Source organism: Mastomys coucha, unplaced genomic scaffold (assembly GCF_008632895.1).
Source record: "Mastomys coucha isolate ucsf_1 unplaced genomic scaffold, UCSF_Mcou_1 pScaffold11, whole genome shotgun sequence".
Classification (NCBI taxonomy): Eukaryota; Metazoa; Chordata; class Mammalia; order Rodentia; family Muridae; genus Mastomys; species Mastomys coucha.
Window position 1 is genome coordinate 20,400,404 of NW_022196893.1, and position 17,807 is coordinate 20,418,210.

A 17,807-nucleotide genomic window follows, 5' to 3' on the forward strand; every position below is an offset into this window, starting at 1 on the left:
GCTGGAGTCAGCACATCTTAAGAAGTTTCTTTTGGCCCCATCAGCACCCAGTGGAGAACAGCTCCGACCAAGCTCTGATCAGCACCCAGGGGTGGACAGCTCCCTCCGCCACCCGTTAGGAGGTCTAGAGAGTTAGGTCTGGTGGGTTAGGAGCTCTGGCTTCCTGATCAGCTCTGCTCTTCGAATTTACCGGGACACGAATGCTGTTCCTAAGTCCTCGCCCATCACCCACCACGAGCCGTCCACCTCCCAGGAGCACTACACACGACTGTAATTAGAGGCGCGCAGACCCGGGCCGCCTAGGTCCTGGCTCCTGGGACTACCGCACCCATTTCCCCCCCGCATCTCTCTGGGCTCCTGCCGAAACCTTTGGTCTACCAGCGTGTCTCTGCTTCCACCTATCCCTTCTCTCCTGTTCCTCGCTAGGACCACGCAAGCCGCACGCCAGCTCTCCGGACCAGAATCTCACCACCACCGCTACCAGCGCTACCACCACCACCTCGCATCCCGCATCCCCTCTCGGCTCGACCCCCATTCCTCCGCCCCCACCTCAGGCCCCGCCCTGCGCCACTCCCTCCCCTCACCCCTGCGGCGCGGCTCGCTGCCGCGGTGTCCTGGCAGGGCGCTGAGGTGTGTCGCCGACGGGTGTCGCAGGGCGTGTCACGAGGTGAGTGGGGAGACAGAGGCCGCGAGCCTGAGCACCAAGGGCGCGCGGTGCTCCTCACCCCTCCCCCTCGCTGCCGGCCGGCGGTTCCTGGGAAGATGGCGGATCGCGCGGAGATGTTTTCTCTCTCCACCTTTCACTCGCTGTCGCCTCCCGGCTGCAGGTACGCATTCGGAGGGTCTCATCTTCACGTAGGTCTCTTCGATCTGCCACTCCACCCCATCGACTTCAACTACCCAGGCCTGGGCGCCTCCTTGGTTGCAGGCCTCTGACTGATGCTCCCATCCCCCACCCTGGGCTCCGGGTCCCTCCGTGTTTGCTCCTTGTCGCGCAGACCCAATGGCATCCGACCCCCCCCCCGCCGCTCCCCCACAGATACACATTCACTTTCCCTGTTGGGATACGGAACCGCACCCAGCTAGGACTAATGACCTAGCAAGGGTGGGGTCTCTGGATTGACCCTTTGAGGGATTTTAGGCAGGGTGCTCAGCACCTAGCCCGTTCCTGCCAGTGTCCTTTTGGCCTTGCTATGTCTCCTTCCGTAGAGACTAGGGCCTGGCCCCTAGTCTTCCCCCCCCCCCGCGCCCCCCACCAGGACGGCAGAGAGTAAAATCAAGCTTGAAGCTCTAGGGGTGAGATGGGGAAGTTGGGATTGGAGGAGGCTGGATCTTTGGATGTAGGCCTGTACTGTAGGAGTGGGTGGGGACACAAGCTGAACAGCTGGACCCCTCCTTCTCCTGTTGTCGCAGCTCCCCCTCCCCCTGTTGGTTCAAGGTGTCTCCCCTGAGGCTGAAGCTGTGACCCACAGGGACTGGGAGCTGAGCTGGAAGGAGTGGGAGGGGTTTGTGGAGGGATGCCTCCTCTGGGTTCATTTGCTGTGGTGGAGGAGGGGACCCAGGAGAGAGCAGTGCCTGGGGTCAAAATGACATGGCTTTTATCATATGAGTGGGGGTGGTGGTGGCTGGGAGCTGCACATTTCCTACCAATATCCTTAGGATCAGCTCTCTGGTCAGGAACCTAGGACAGGTGGCTCTCTGATTCTGGCATCCTCTTCAGGCCTCCCCAGGACATAAGCCTGGAAGAATTTGATGATGAAGACCTGTCTGAGATCACGGACGACTGTGGCCTGGGCCTTAGCTACGACTCGGACCACTGCGAGAAGGTGGGGAAAGGGGCTGGGTGTGTAGGATCTGAGTAAAGAAGAGGGTCACATAGGCTCAGTTTCCCTAGCATTCTTGTGGGTTTAGGGAGTCTTGAGTTTGGCTTCCATGCAAAAAATCCTCTGCTCTTGCTGATCGCCCCTTGGTGCCGGTCTTCTTTCCTAAAATGCTGTAGGCCCTTCCGAGGGCCTTCTCCAGTAGATCTCCCCAGCATAGTGCCACAAGAGGAGGTGTATGTGTATGCCTTTGCTTGGCTGTTTCTGTTCTGATTACTCCCCACAAAGATCTAAACCCTCCAGTTTCTATCAAAACGCAGCCTCTGTGGCCTCCCTCGTTCTATCTCATCTCTCTTTAAACTCTTTCCCCTTTAACCTCTCTCTATTCTTCCATTTTTGTTTGTTTTGAGGAAATGCCATGTGTCAAGTGCAGGGGGGCTTGCAGGCTTTGGGAGCAGAGCCCAGATAGCAGCCCCACTCCACTCCAGCTTTCAGTTTAGTGGGGTTTGGGGGGTGAATACAAGTAAGAGATAGTGATCACCCATATGCCAGTGGCCCGGTTCCAACTGGACAAAGTGTGATGAGGGGGAAGGGAATCCAATCCCGACTGAGGGAATCAGGGAGACTTCCAGAGGAAATTTTAAGTCATAGAAGCCCGAGGTTAGCAGGAACCAGGCAGATGGGGCTAGATAGGAGGGTGTGGAAGAGAGGAATTGTGAGCAGAAGGACTGGCTATGCCAGAGACCCTGGGGTTGGCACAGATGTGGTGAATCATGAGAGTGAAGGCTCTCTCCATATTGATATATTCTTCTGTTACTTATTGATGATGCTCCCATGGGTGAGTATGCCAGTGTGGAGGTGACCCTGTGTCCTGGTGGTCTTACAGTCTGGTGTGTAAACCATGAGCTGTAAACTGATAAAATGCTACAGAAGCAGCAGACTGGCAGTGTAAACATGATGGGGTTTGGGGGTGAATAAAGCCGGAAGGTTAGTTGGGGTTACTCTGAGATCGTCTCCAAAATTTGGGGCCTTTCCAGAAGTATAGCAATCAATATGTGTCTTAAGCAGATTTTTTTTTTTTTAAATCAAACAAACCTCGCTCTGTTGATGGGTTACAGTGGGCTGGAAGGAACACTTCAGTTTCCTGCTTCCCCTTCTTCTAATGCTCAGGACTCCAGGTGATTGTTGTACTCAGGCCCAGCCCTGTCTTGTCCCCCCTTCCTGCAGGACAGTCTCTCCCTGGGTCGCTCAGAGCAGCCACACCCTATCTGTTCCTTCCAAGATGACTTCCAGGAGTTTGAGATGATCGACGACAACGAGGAGGAGGAAGATGAGGAGGAGGAGGAAGAGGAGGAAGAGGAGGAAGAAGGCGATGGGGAGGGCAAAGCAGGTGGAGGATCGGGTTCACAGGCACTTGCTGGAGAGTCCCTCATTCCCTCTCCTTCCCTAGAGGAGTCCCACAAGCTCCGACCCACCACTCTCCACCTGACTACACTTGGAGCACAGGTGAGCTTCCTGAGACATACAATATACTCCAGTTGAGTTTGGGGCTTCTGTAGCAGGCCCTTCCTTATCTTTGTTTATGGAGTGGCCCTCAGCTATACCTGTTTCACGTCCTGCCTAGGACTCCCTGAACAACAACAACGGAGGTTTTACCTCTGCACCCCCGTCCTCCTGGCAGGAGACAGTGCTGCGTTCGCCAGCCCAGGAATCCCTTAAAGGTGAGGCATGGAGGCTGTCAGGAGCCCGAGGGAAGGGAGGAATGACTTGAAGGAGGCCTGCTTTCTGGAGGCAGTAACCCAACTCTGTGCTCTGCAGAGCTGCCAGCCCCTCTCCTGCCAGCAGAAGAGGAGCACCATGAGGTACAGTCCCTTGCACGCCCAGGTTGTGACTGTGAAGGGAACCAGCCACCAGAGCCACCAGCATCAGGTGGGGCCTCCCCGTCCTCTGATCCTGGTATTGAGGCTGACTTGAGAAGTCACTCTAGTGGAGGCCACGAGGGTCGGCGAAGCAGCCAGGAGCTCTCATCACCAGGCTCGGACTCTGAGGATGCAGGCGGCGCACGCCTTGGGCGCATGATCTCGTCCATTTCTGAGACAGAGCTGGAGCTGAGCAGCGACGGTGGCAGCAGCAGTGGTCGCTCATCACACCTCACCAACTCTATCGAGGAAGCGTCATCTCCAGCCTCAGAGCCTGAGCCGGAGCCGGAGCCCCTACATGAACCTCCCCGCCGCCCTGCCTTCCTGCCTGTGGGCCAGGATGACACCAATAGCGAATATGAGTCGGGCTCTGAGTCTGAACCTGACCTGAGCGAGGATGCTGACTCGCCCTGGCTGCTCAGCAACCTGGTGAGCCGCATGATCTCTGAGGGCTCCTCGCCCATTCGTTGCCCTGGCCAGTGCTTATCTCCTGCACCACGCCAGCCAGAAGAGGCGGTGTCACAGGCCAACCCGGTACCCCAGGACTGCCAAGACCCTGAGGCAGTAGCAGGGCCCCACGTGGAGCTGGTAGACATGGACACCCTTTGTGGGCCACCTCCGCCGGCCCCTGCAGCACCGCGGCTCGGTCCAGCGCAGCCTGGGCCCTGCCTTTTCCTTAGTAACCCAACACGGGATACCATCACTCCGCTTTGGGCCACTCCGGGACGCACTGCCCGCCCTGGCCGCTCCTGCTCTGCTGCCTGCTCGGAGGAGGAGGAGGATGACGAGGAAGAGGATGAGGAGGATGAGCAGGATGCTGAGGATAGCGTGGTCCCCCCTGGCTCCAGGACTACAGGCCCTACTGCGCCGCTGGATGCCTCGCTGGTGTACGATGCAGTTAAATACACACTAGTGGTGGATGAGCACACGCAGCTAGAGCTGGTGAGCCTGCGGCGCTGTGCAGGCCTGGGCAACGACAGTGAAGAGGACAGCAGCTGCGAGGCCAGTGAGGAAGAGGTGGGAGCTACATTTCTAGGCAGCGACCAGGTGCCAGAGGATGCCTCTCCTGACAGTCCCGACCTCACTTTCTCCAAGAAGTTCCTCAACGTCTTTGTCAACAGCACATCTCGATCCTCTAGTAAGTGGGAAGTGGGGAGATGTGAGGTCCCCCAAAGTGTCCAGGGGGGTGGCTTAAGTTCTAGAGGTGGTCAAGGCTGGACCATTCATTTTTCCCCCCCTAGAACAATGGGCAGTGTTTATCTCCGAGTGGCAGGGAGTCAGCTCCTAGTGGCTTGCTCTTCCTTTCTTCCTTGACTTAGGATTGCCCAGTTTGTTGCAGGGAGGGGATTTGGCTCCAGTCCAAGGCCAGGCTTTTCAGTACTTTTCTTTCTCCACGGCATCCCTGACTTTCCGCATCTCTGTCTCTCTTGTCTGTCTCTCAGGCACTGAGTCCTTTGGTCTTTTTTCCTGTGTGGTCAATGGGGAGGAGAGAGAGCAAACACACCGGGCTGTCTTCAGGTACATTAACTCCCTTGGCTGTGATTGTCCCTCCACCCACTCCCGGGGCCCAGTCTACAGACTTCTTAGGACACTTTTGTATGTGACTTGTCTCAGCCAGCGTGGTCTCAAATCAACCTCTTACCTGACCTCAGGTTCATCCCTCGACATCCAGATGAGCTAGAACTGGATGTGGACGACCCGGTGTTGGTGGAAGCCGAAGAGGATGACTTTTGGTTTCGTGGCTTCAACATGCGCACCGGCGAGCGTGGCGTGTTCCCTGCCTTCTATGCCCATGCGGTACCTGGTCCTGCCAAGGACCTGCTGGGTAAGATCCCACCTACAAGAGGAAGTGTGTCATCACAGACTTCCCCCTATAGCACCTTCTGACTATGTGACTTCCTGTCCCCACTTCCTCCAGGGAGCAAGCGGAGCCCTTGCTGGGTGGATCGCTTCGATGTGCAGTTCTTGGGCTCCGTGGAGGTGCCATGTCACCAGGGCAACGGTATCCTGTGTGCAGCCATGCAAAAGGTCAGTGTGGAGATGGCGGCAGGCACAGGCTGGAGGCTGCCTGGATGTCACTCCAGTCTCACAGGGTGTCATGGCTCCAGTGGCTCCAGGCCTTGAAGGGACACATTATATATAGGGCTGTCTCTCAGGCCTGATTCAGAAGCCCAATCAGAAAGATCCAGAGCAAAGCCAAGCAGCTGTCTCTTTGACCTCTGGGTCTATTGGTCAGTTCAACTAAAGCCTTCCCCTCTCTGCTGATTCCTCCTCCCTTAAGCCATCAACCTTCTGTCTGAAATTAAAATCAGTGCTCGTGTGACGTTCCCTGGGAATCCCTTGTTCACTCAGTGGACAGTTATCAGTACCTTCTGATCTGCATGGCAGAAACTGCGCCTGATGAGCTATGGGTAGCAGGACAGACCAGATCTTGATCAAAGAGCCCTGACCAGGTTATGGGGATCAGGCAGTGAGTAAAGTGGCTGGAAGTGTGGGCAGAACAAGTTCTTGGTGCCTGAACCAAGTGAGGCTGCCTGGTTGGAACAGAAGGGAGGCGAGCTAGGTACAGAGTGATGACTGGCTTATTCTGAGAGCAAAAATGGCCAAGGTCATCCTTTTGTCTGACAGAATTGTCTCTGGGGCCCTTAGGTGTCAAGAGTACAAAGACAACCTAAAAATGAACAGAGGCATGAAGAGAGAGAGCCCATGACTGGGTTCCTCAAGGCCCCCTCCCCCACCTTCTTCTCTGACTTCTCCCTCAGATTGCCACAGCCCGGAAACTAACGGTCCACCTGCGCCCTCCTGCCTCTTGTGACCTTGAGATCTCTCTGCGGGGGGTCAAGCTGAGTCTGAGTGGAGGAGGACCTGAGGTGGGAGCATGTCAGACTGGGGACCTGAGGGAGGCTTGGAGGTGGTGGTGGTGGTGGGTGGTTCAAGCCAGAGGAAACTGTGGGACAGGGGTGTCAAGGAGGCGTGGCGGTGTAGGGACAGTCACAGGCTTTCTCTAGCCAATCTGGGATGACTCTGCTCACCTCCAGTTCCAGCGTTGCAGCCACTTCTTCCAGATGAAGAACATCTCATTCTGTGGCTGTCATCCCCGAAACAGCTGGTAAGAACTTACCTGTTGCCCCTGCGTTCCTTCAAACTCTGCTGAGGGCCGTCTGTTCCAATCCCTGCCCATACCAGTCCATGACAGTCAGGCTAGCCACTGGTCCGGCTGCAGTCCTACAGAGATGCTTCAGAATCCATCCCGGTTCTACTACCAGGAGTTCTAAGGAAAGCTGTGATGGCTGGATAGTTAGTTTGCTTTACTATGAAGTAGGTGGAGGCTGAGGAGTGTCTGGCGTGCCACGTCTGTATATGGTTAGGGATACACGGTATTTGGTACTAAGGTCTTAGACTGCCTCCCTTAGCTACTACAGACAGACTGTGCCCTTCGGCAAGACACTAATGCTCTCTATGCTTAGTCTCCATCGGTGCATCTACCTCAGAGGGCTATTATGAAATGTGTAAATTAATATAAGTGCTTTAGATGGGGCCTTAATAAGACTTTACATAACACCTGTTAGGTATGGGGCGGTAGGTAGATCTGATTGGCCGCAGTTTGAGGGTGGAGTAGGATCTGGAGTCTCAAGCTGCTCGTCTGGACGACAGTTGTTATTAGTATTACTGGGGTGCCCAAGGCTAGGTCGGTGCTCTGACACCCACTTTGTCAACGTCCCCACAGCTATTTTGGCTTCATCACCAAGCACCCGCTGCTAAGCCGCTTTGCCTGCCACGTCTTTGTGTCCCAGGAGTCTATGAGACCAGTGGCGCGGAGTGTGGGGTGAGTAGGAAGATGGGTCGGAAGCCCAGGGGGGATACAGGGCAAGGGAAGGCTCAGGTGCACAGAAGGGCGGGGCATGACTACAGGTTGCTAGAAAGGGTGCTGTGTGGACCTCGTTGCTACTCAAGACAGTAGTGCGCGGCTGGGGAGAGCCTCCCTCTTCCCGGGCTGAGCACTGCCGTCTCCCTCTTTGCAGCCGGGCCTTCCTGGAGTACTACCAGGAGCACCTAGCGTTTGCCTGCCCCACAGAGGATATCTACCTGGAGTAGCACCCACCTCCCTCTGCTCCCGTCTACACGGCTCTGGGTATCTCAAGGCCACCATGGCTTGAGCAAGGACTGGATCGGGGACATTTGGAACCTTACGTTATGGGAGTCTCTGGGCTGGGAACTTTTCTCCTTTATCCCCAGGTCGTGGCTTTTGGGAGCTGTTGGGGAGAGGAGCCTCAGCAGCCATATTTTTCTTCCGATGCATCTTTTCCTCTCTTGTCCTCACTTGGCCCATTCCTCCGACTGCCTTTCCTCTGTCTCTCGTCCCCTTTCTGTGCCTGTAGACCTTGCTCTTTGCTCTCTCTTTTGGAGGTAGAACCTGAGGGAGGGGAGTAGGCTCAAGGTAACTGGTGAAGTCAGGTTCCCCCAGTGGTTCCCTCCTGCCCTTCCTTCTCTTGTGATTTATAAATGAATTTTAATTTTTATAGTGAATCTCAAGGGATCATCCCACCTTTGACCACAGGAAGGGATCCTAGCCCCCAAACTCACAAGGAGCTCGGGAAGGAGGGGAAGGGGTTTCTAAGAGAACCTTAGGGTAACTAGGTGGTTCTTGATGCTCACCCAAAGCCCCCAATGCTGCTAGGAGGAGTGCACCCCCAAAGGGTGCCCCCCACAGGTCATCTGCTTTTGCCGCTAACACCCCTTCAGTCCAGCGAGTGAGTATCTGCCCTGCGTGCGCCACCTGCTGTGTACGTGGGCCCCCGCCCACGGCATCAATAAACTCTGCTTGGTGTGACCCTGGCTGTTTTTAAAGGTGGTGCCCAGGTGGGGTCCAGGTCTCAGGTACTGCCTGTGATAATGGAAAGGGAGAACCCAGGGTGAGGGGGTTATGGGAGGAGCCTCCGGTGCTTTCTGAAGTCATGTTGTGGGTGGATCACTGCATGCTGTGCTAGAGCCTTGCAGAAGGTGGTGTCTGGAGGCACCTCACAGACATCTACTGCAAACATACTTGATTTCCTGCAGAGATAGCCCAGGTATGAAAGCACTGGCCGCATACCCTGTGTCTTTCCCATTTGGAGTATGGGGAGAGGCGTGGGTCAGATCATGGTGGTGGTGGTGGTGGTGGTGTGTGTGTGTGCCTCAAACAACTTGAGAAACAATGTCTGTATCTCAAAATGTCTCAAAAATTGGTATTTTTAAAAAGTCTTACACAGTAAGCCAGAATAAAATAAGTGACTTTTTTTTTTTTTGGGGAAAAAAAAAAAGGTGACCTTAGATCCTCACCAAGATTCTCTCCTGGGACCCCTGAGTGACTCCAACATCAGGGGAATGATCCTTATGATAGTAGGTGGCCCCTGACCTTAAGCAGAACTACAGGAAGAGAAGAAGTGAAGGTTGTGAGCCACACAGTGAACAAAGGGATGCTTGGACAGTTTGCTACATAAAAATAAAAAACCCTTGTCTTAGCCTGGCATGGTAGCACATACTTAACATCCAAAAATTCTGGAGGCTGAGACAGGATGACTGTGAACTTAAGGCCAACCTAGGCTATCTGATGTAATCCTGTCCCTCCTCCCCTCCCCACAAAAGAGTAGTAACTATAAAAATCATCTTTACTTAAAGGTTACTTCAGTGTGCCAACAAACAAAGAAATATTCACAGTTTTATGTGAATATCAGGGACGAAGACCAGCTGCTGTGGAATTGTCAATGTTTAGCTCATGTGCCTGGGACATCCCATGTAGCCAGGAAAATCTGTAATTATCTTTCTGCTACTTAGCAATGCTGTAATGAGGCAGAGAGCCACTTGGGGGCGGTATGAAACCTGTACCCCTGTGCTGGGAGATGGAGGCGTGGCCTCCAGACCTATACAGCTTTGCAGCAGAGACCATTCCACCCTCCAGTTCTGTATCCTTTCTGCCCTGTTTCCCTCCAAGGGCCCGGCCTTCCTCCCCTGGCCCTCTATGCTTCTTTGGTTTTTTATATGGTTAGCATTTTTCCTCCTGGCTGGCAATTAGGACAGCTGTGGGACATGCTTGGTGGCCTTCCCTTGCTGCTTTCCTCCTACCTCTCTGGTTGCCCCACAAGCCTTGTCCTGTCCTGGGTTCTTCCTTACTGGCTTCAAGGCAGGCAAGCACAAGGAATAGTTTAGCAAACTGGGACTCCGCTTGGTCTAGGCTACACACCTTTTCTAATAATGCACTCTGACATCCTCACCTGCATGCACTATGCACATACACCCCTCTCCAAACAGTGTACCCAGCAGCCTTTTGGCAATCTAGGACCCCCACCTGCACCGAGACACACAGATAGCCCACTCTGAAAAGTGGGACAAGCTTCTCCTTCCCTTAAGGATTACTCATCTTTAGATCCTATCCTGTCATATTACAGTTATGTCTAATATCAAAATAAGGAGACTGGTTTGATGTGAACTGGATTGGGGTACATGTGCATTAAAGCAAAATGTTCTGTAGATGAACTTTTAGGGAGAATTCCCTATTTACCATTTTACACCTATGCATAGTTGGGCATGCATATGATTAAAACAAAATGCATTATGGCAAGGGACCTGTGCACTGGACAGAGGGTTTCTGTTTTCCAAGCCTGCCTTTCAAAATAGAGAACCACCCAAACTATGCCAGTAGTATCTCCTCCTTCCTCTAGTCTCCATAAAAGAAGCCCCTAGGCACCAACCTGGAGCCCTCGAGCGCAGTGTCACTCGTGGTCCTCGGTCACTCTTGACAGCGTATTTGACCTGTACTATCGCTTTGCTTTGAATAAAACTAACCTGGCTTATACGGTGTGTGCTCATTTCAGTTTCTCACATCAGATGCCAAGAGCCTGAAAATACCCAGTCCAGACCAGGACCACTGGTCATAGTTTTGTACTTCCCATGGAACTGACCATGAGGACAGATGTGTTGCCCACTAACTCCCAGCTCCGGCTGACAGCACAACTGCTTCCATAGAGTCCATCAAACAGTTGGTCACTGGGCTAGTGCTGAGAAGGATCACTTGTGAAGGACCCTATGTCTGCTCGGGGGACACCACACACACTTTGAACTCAAGTTTGAATTTACAAGAGACTCTTCCCCCACCCACTGTATCCATTTGTGTTCTGTGTTATACTTTTTTTTTTTTTCTTTTCAGTCACCTGAACCTCAGGGCTGAGGATAAACCCGATTCCTCTTGTCGCCCTCACCTTCATCTTGCCACCCTTCAGTCTGTCTATGGTCCCCACCTTCTTGACTTGGATCAAATTGCCCAAGTTTCCTCCTCAACCTTTATACAAAAACAAAACAAAACAAAACAACCCCCCCCCCAAAAAAAACCGAAAAAACCCAACCAACTAAACAAACAAACAAAAACCCAGCCTCCTCCGGGCTCCCTATTGCCCTAGCACCTGCAGCCATCTGGGTAGATCACTGTCCTTAAATGCTGCAGCAATTTAGCCTGATCTACCCACACTCCTCTCCACCTCCCTTCCCCTCCCCTGCTACTACCAGTGTTCCATGAACACCTGCTGCCAGTCCCAGTTTATTGCCTGGCAACCATTCCCCTGGGCATTAGGAACCCAGAGCCTTGGGCCACCTGCTTATTTCCTTGTTGCTACAATATCCTAGGTCCTCCAGACAGTGTGGCACCTGGTTTGATGCAAAAACCTCAGGGCTCTGTGAAATACTTCTCTGTCTTAGGGTTTTACTGCTGTGAACAGACACCATGACCAAGGCAATTCTTATAAGGACAACATTTAATTGGGGCTGGCTTACAGGTTCAGAGGTTCAGTCCATTATCAAGGCGAGAGCATGGCAGCATTCGGGCAGGCATGGGGCTGGAGGAGTTGAGAGTTCTATGTCTTCATCTGAAGGCTGCTAGAAGATTGGCTTCTAGGTGGCTAGCATGAGGGTCTTAAAGCCCAAGCCCACAGTGACACACCTCCTCCAACAAGGCCACACCTCCTCCAACAAGCCCACACCTCCTCCAACAAGGCCACACCTCCTCCAACAAGCCCACACCTCCTCCAACAAGGCCACACCTCCTCCAACAAGCCCACACCTCCTAATAGTGCCACTCCCTGGGCCAAGCATATACAAATCATCACACTCTGGTACTCTTTTTGTGGAAACCTAGCTCAAGAGAAGCACCCTAAAGACAAAGTTTTCTACAAAGAACAAGGTATGTTTGTTGATTTATATTCTCACTTAAATTACTGAAGGTAGGCTAGAGCATGCCTCATGGTGGAAAGTGTTCCTCTCTGCATGAAGCCTTGGGTTCAGCTCCAAGCAACACACACATGGAAACAAAACAAAACAAAAGAAAGCATACAAGCAAGTAACTACTGAGCAACAGAGTTTACTAAATTGAGGCACATTTACACAACTGGAACATTAAGATGATATGAAAAATATGCTTGTAAATATTCTTTAATAAAATCAATAGTATTAAGAGAAATATGGAGAATTATACATAGTATGTTAGAGATTGTGAGTTGAAAACTACTGAGAAGAAACCTTAAAAATAACAGTTGAAGCCAAGGGAAAGTCTGAAAAACACATTGATTTTCACTTATCAAAAATTTTAAGCTGGACAGTGGTGGTGCACACCTTCAATCCCAGCACTCAGGAGGCAGAGGCATGTGGATCTGAGTTCAAGGCCAGCCTTGTCTACAGAGTGAATTTCAGGACAATCAGGGCTATGAAGAGGAACCCTATCTTGAAAAACAAAACAAAAAAAATTTTTTTAGAGATTAGTCAGCTGGGTAGTATGAAGGAAGTCGGGCGGGAACTCAAGGCAGGAACTGAAGCAGAACCGTGAAGGGCTGCTATTTACTGGCTTGTTTCTCTGCTTTCTTATACAACACAGGACTACCTGCCTAGGGTGGGACTGCCCACCTCTGTGGGCTGGGCCCACATCAATCGTTAACCAAGAAAATGCACACAGACTTGCCTCCAGGCCAAACTGATGGAAGCATTTTCTCAATTGAGATTCCCTCTTTCCAAGTGACTCTAATTTGTGCCAAGTTGATAAAAAAAAAAACCTAGCCAGGACACCTTCTAAAGAACTGTGACCCCCCTTCCTCTTCCACCATGGAATATTAGGACCTATCTTTTGAGAGTCTTATCTCATGCAGGTAATTGGACCTGCTCTGATTTTGAGAGGGGAACGGCCATGTCTGGCCAGGGAGACAGAGCCTTACACCAGCTCTCACTGGGACGCTCTCAGTTAAGGCTTATTCGATTCGGAGTACTACAAAAGGAGGTCATGTTGTCCAGCTACTGCTCCTTCCTCAGAAGGGCCCTTCTTCTAAGATAGGTCCCTTAGGCCTTTCTTCCTCCACCTTGAATACGGCACTTAGCTCTGGACCTTCCGTTGGCTCCTCCAGTCTCTTCTTCCAGGCACAATGGTACAACATTAACAGAAAGTTAATGTTGCTGGGAGTAGGAGGCCAGAGTGTGAGTATTTAATTTCCTCCTGTGTCAACTAATATTCTATGACCACAACCAACCGGTAGAAATATCTAAAAGGGAATTTACTGGGAGGATACTGGGGTCAAAGGAATGAAGAGCAAAAGCCACTAAAAAGGGTCTGGCCCTCTGAGGGATTGGTGGGTCCTATCTAGCTCTGCTAGGGGACAGTTGAAGCATGGGAGAAGAGATACACTTTCTGCAATGGGTCTGAAGTCCACACAGGGAATCGGGAGGGACTCTAGAGGTGGGCAGGATCTAGATACTCAATGGCTAATGTACTTCTTGGTCCATTTTGTTGCAATGTGTGAAGAGTGGTGAGAACTGTGGAATCACGAATCTAATCACTTCCAAATTTTCCTTCTCTGGGCCTGGGAGTGTAGCAGTTTGGATGACCCCAGAGTCATTCTCCCTCATGTTCATTCCTCTCGAGGAGGCTAAGAGGGAGGACCCAGCTCTCTCCTAGAAGTGTGCTTACAAGACTGCTTCATGAATGATTTATGTATGATCTAGCAGCACCCATGATTAACAAGTAGTACCTTGGACCCACATGGCATCATCCATACACTTTTCCTTCCACAAAGGGTCAGAGGGAGGGAGACAAATACATGAACGCTTCCTTCATTACTGATGGGTGGACAGGGCTTTCTGACTCCTAAAGGGAGTGTTCATGGTGACCCAAGGGTTAGTAGTGCTGAATAAAAAAATCACTGGGGTTAAATATGTTAACACCACAGAGAATAATGTTTGGATATGGCAGGACTGTGTTCCCACACTAAGGTTACTGAGTGTCTGACTGGTCTGATGATACATTGTTACTCCCAAAAGTATCTAGTTCTAGGAGTACCAACAGACTGGACCACCCACCCCAAAACACCAATTTAAAAAAAGGTGAATAGAGAAGGATTTAATCACTTGTAGTCATGTTGCACAGAGCAAAGGGGTTCTCTAATCTTGAGGTGGTCTTCAAAAGGTTCACAGGCACTTGAGATTTCATAGAAAAGGGCAATGAGCAGGGGTGGGGGTTGAGAGTTTGCACAACAGAAGAGAGACAATCTTGGTCAGGTCATTCTTTCAGTTTTTGTTCTGCAAGGGATTTTGGAGACATGACCACCATCATTACTTGAGGAGAACCATCTGGTTTCCAAAAGACTCTCCAGGGTGCAAGCTTGCCAGCAGAGGTAGTCACCCTCATTTGAGCAGTGATCTGTCTTACAAGGCTTAACTGTTTCGGGGATGGTTTGAATCCCTCGATGTAAAGATATTTATTAAGCAGTTCTCATCAGTCCTGTCATTCCAGTACAAGGTAACCGAGGGAGACACTGACTCAGGAGGGAAAAAAAATTAAAGATAAAAAATAGAGGCAGAGAAGGACAACGTGGAGTTAGCCCAGTGACTTGTGTCCTCTTTGAAAACCACTTTTGTAGTTAAGAACATTCAGAAAAGAGGTGACTTGAATGAAACATCAGTCCATGAAAACTTCCCTTCTACTCCCCCTTCTGGTCACTTGGGAAAATGCATGGAAAAGGACAGTTTGGGCTCCTAGGGAAAGGTGCTGGCTGCCCTCCCCTCCCATCCCCCTACCTCAGCATAGCAGTGATAAAGGAAGATGTCCTTTGATGGCTGCTTGTGTCAGAACTGTGCAGAAAACATGGCGAAATCAGAATCTTGTTAGGACAGAATCTTGTTAGGACAGAATCTGGGAGCCATAATAACTGAGTGTATGGATGAATAGATGTGTGTATACATTCAAGTGCATGTGTGTTTGTGTGCATGTGCCTGTGTCATCTATGTGTGAACACCTCTATCTGTACGCATGCATCTGCATAAATATCCATGTTATGCCTGTGTGAATTTGTGCACATGTAGCACATGCTTGTATAGGTATGCGTGTGTATTTGCATGGGCCTATGTGAGACTATGTTGCAGTAGGCTAAATGATGAGAAGCAAGTACTTATGCATGCATATGCATCATAGCAAGGACACATCAGCAGCTAAACTGTCTGGCCAACTCCTACTCCATGATTATGCTCTCAAATTAAAGTGTAAACCACAGAATGATATAAGAAAATATGGAAACCCTGAGTGTGTAGATTGACTGCCTTATTTATACACATGCTTCATGTCACCCCCTATTCAGATTGTCTAGGCAATTCCCACATACCACACTCTTCTTCTTCTTCTTCTTCTTCTTCTTCTTCTTCTTCTTCTTCTTCTTCTTCTCCTCCTTCTCCTTCTCCTCCTCCTCCTTCTTCTTCTTCTTCTTCTTCAGATTTATTTATATGAGTACAGTGTAACTATCTTCAGACATACCAGAAGAGGGCATCAGATCCCATTACAGATGGTTGTGAGCTACCATGTGGTTGCTGGGAATTGAACTTAGGACCTCTAGAGTAGCAGTTAATGCTCTTAACCACTGAGCCATCTCTCCAGCTCTGTGAAGTTCATTTCTATCCTTTGAGAACACTTTGCTCCAGCACTACAGTGTAAGTAAATATGATGGAATCAGGATTTAAATACACCCTACGCCAAGTGCTGAGATTTACTGGTTTCGATAGAGGATTGGTTGTTGTTTTGTGTGTGTTGTGGTTTTGGAATGTGACATATGGGTAATTCATCTGTTTCAGTTCTATCTTCACCTTGAACTGAGGTACCAACCTCCTGGGACCAGGCCTCCACTTAGACAAGTGACGAAGGAACTCTTTAAGCCAGCATCAGTTCCTGCTGGACAACCCCAAAGGAACGTCTACCTGTGGGCAGAGCCTGGGACACGGCAGACTCTGGAGTGTGATCAGTGTAGTTTCTCAACCAGATAAGAGGTTATGGGAGAGATATATGGGAACTGGAAATGTGGAGGACCCCAAGCAAGCATCTGGTACCACAAGACATTCGCTCCCCTTAAAGTGAGTGCCGCGCATTCCATTCAGGCCTTGTTTCTGCCAGGCAGCATCAGCTGCAAGTGACAAATAGCTCACCAGCAGAAACATCAACAGGTAAGATTTACTTTTTAAATTTGATGCCCTCCAGGGAAGTAGCTGGACAAGCTGGTCCAGCTTGATAACTGCATCTGGGACCAGTAACATTGCTAACGTTAGGCCATCACCAGATCATTCCAACCTCTCTCTACCTGCCACGCACACTTTGCGTGACGGCGGTATTTGAGGTGTAAACTTCAAGGAAAGTCAGTCTCCTGCCTCCGCATTGTCGCCTGGCACCCCAAACTCAGAGGTAGTCCAGATATGTCCTCGTACTTGTGTGCTAGGGGCCCACTAAGATTTCTTAACAGCTAGAAAAAGAAAATTTGGACATTGCTCCCTGACCTTCACCAATGTTCCAATGTTCTAGTCAAACCCTGGCTTGGAATGTTAAGCCATTCTAACTAATTGCCTCCAGCATTGTGGGTAGGGCATTAAACCCTGGCTTGGAATGTTAAACCATTCTAACTAATTGCCTCCAGCATTGTGGGTAGGGCATTAAAGCTTACAGAAAGAGAGACAACATAGAACATTCAGCAGTCAACTTTCAAGAGTCTACACTCAGCATTCGGACTTGCTTGTGCTGGGACTAGAACCAGAACTTAGGTGGACTAGGGCTTAGACTCATGCAGTCTGTAGCCTCCCCCCTCCCCCCGGGGCCCAGAGCGCTTGGGCCCCGGGGTGTGTGTGTGTGTGTGTGTGTGCAGCACCAGTCGAGATTCAAGAGAGTGAGCATTCAAGATTTGGGCATTCAGCATTGAAGATTGGAGATTTGAGCCTCTACCCTCCTGGCTCGTGCACCCGAAGCCCCCTGGGACTCCGGCCTGTCCCATGCGGCCTGAGTATGCTTGGAGCCCGGGGTGCTGCACCAGTCCAGAGGAGATGGCTGCTGTTTTAGACCTAGTGTTTTAGGTGGCCTCAGATGTACCTCGACTACTGAGGTGCCAGATTTTTCATTTCTCTCTTTTACAATGATTGTAAAAGCCTCGTGTCAATTTTTAAAGAAATACACTTGTGTCTAGTCTGTTTGTCAAAGCCAAATCCCATGCACACCTGGCCAGAACCCATCATCCCGCGTAACAAGGGACCCTGTAAGAAACCCCAGTCCGTGGCACTATGGAAACTCCTAGTCACATGACACTCCTGGACCAATTACTGCAATGTAAATGGCTCAGATTGGTCATTGTCCTAAAGGAGAGAAGCTGTATGCCAGCCCTCCAGAAGTCTGCCCCCATTGAAAACAGGCAACAATAGTTGGCTAGAGATGTTGACACACGCCAAGGGTACTGTTATAATGTGACCAATACTGAGGAGCACCCAGGATATGATATATACCTGGACATGCCAGCACACAATACCATGAAAACACAGGCAGGCAGTCAAAAGTCCCTTCCTACAAAGGCTAACGTCTGAGGCAAAATATTGCCAGTACAGAGATCACCCAAGCCAGCTCACAGTGGGCCTGAGGAAGTGGTGGGTCACTGAAGGAGTTTGGAATTTGAACATGGTGGACTCTAACCCAATAGGTTTTTTTTTTTTAAAAACATTTATTATTATTATTGTTGCTTTTGCGTGTGTGATGCATGTTAAGTTC

General features: G+C 50.7%; 1 protein-coding gene across 1 annotated transcript; it reads left to right on the forward strand.

Annotated features, from left to right (window-relative positions):
* The first annotated feature begins 183 nt into the window (after nucleotides 1–183).
* Mapk8ip2 (mitogen-activated protein kinase 8 interacting protein 2) lies at nucleotides 184–10,223 on the forward strand. The gene is made up of 12 exons (XM_031352935.1): nucleotides 184–827; nucleotides 1,721–1,826; nucleotides 3,048–3,326; nucleotides 3,445–3,541; nucleotides 3,639–4,877; nucleotides 5,182–5,257; nucleotides 5,392–5,564; nucleotides 5,658–5,767; nucleotides 6,502–6,609; nucleotides 6,778–6,848; nucleotides 7,467–7,565; nucleotides 7,762–10,223. The coding sequence occupies exons 1-12, from the start codon at nucleotides 763–765 to the stop codon at nucleotides 7,832–7,834; spliced, it is 2,496 nt and encodes an 831-aa protein (XP_031208795.1). The 5' UTR covers nucleotides 184–762; the 3' UTR covers nucleotides 7,835–10,223.
* Nucleotides 10,224–17,807: the final 7,584 nt, after the last annotated feature.

Excerpts from the sequence above, each read along its gene's own strand:
- Mapk8ip2 (XM_031352935.1), top strand. The coding sequence starts at position 763 with ATGGCGGATCGCGCGGAGATGTTTTCTCTCTCCACCTTTCACTCGCTG. Across the intron at positions 4,878-5,181 it reads CAGCACATCTCGATCCTCTA|GCACTGAGTCCTTTGGTCTT; the intron begins GTAAGTGGGAAG and ends TCTGTCTCTCAG. Across the intron at positions 6,849-7,466 it reads TGTCATCCCCGAAACAGCTG|CTATTTTGGCTTCATCACCA; the intron begins GTAAGAACTTAC and ends ACGTCCCCACAG.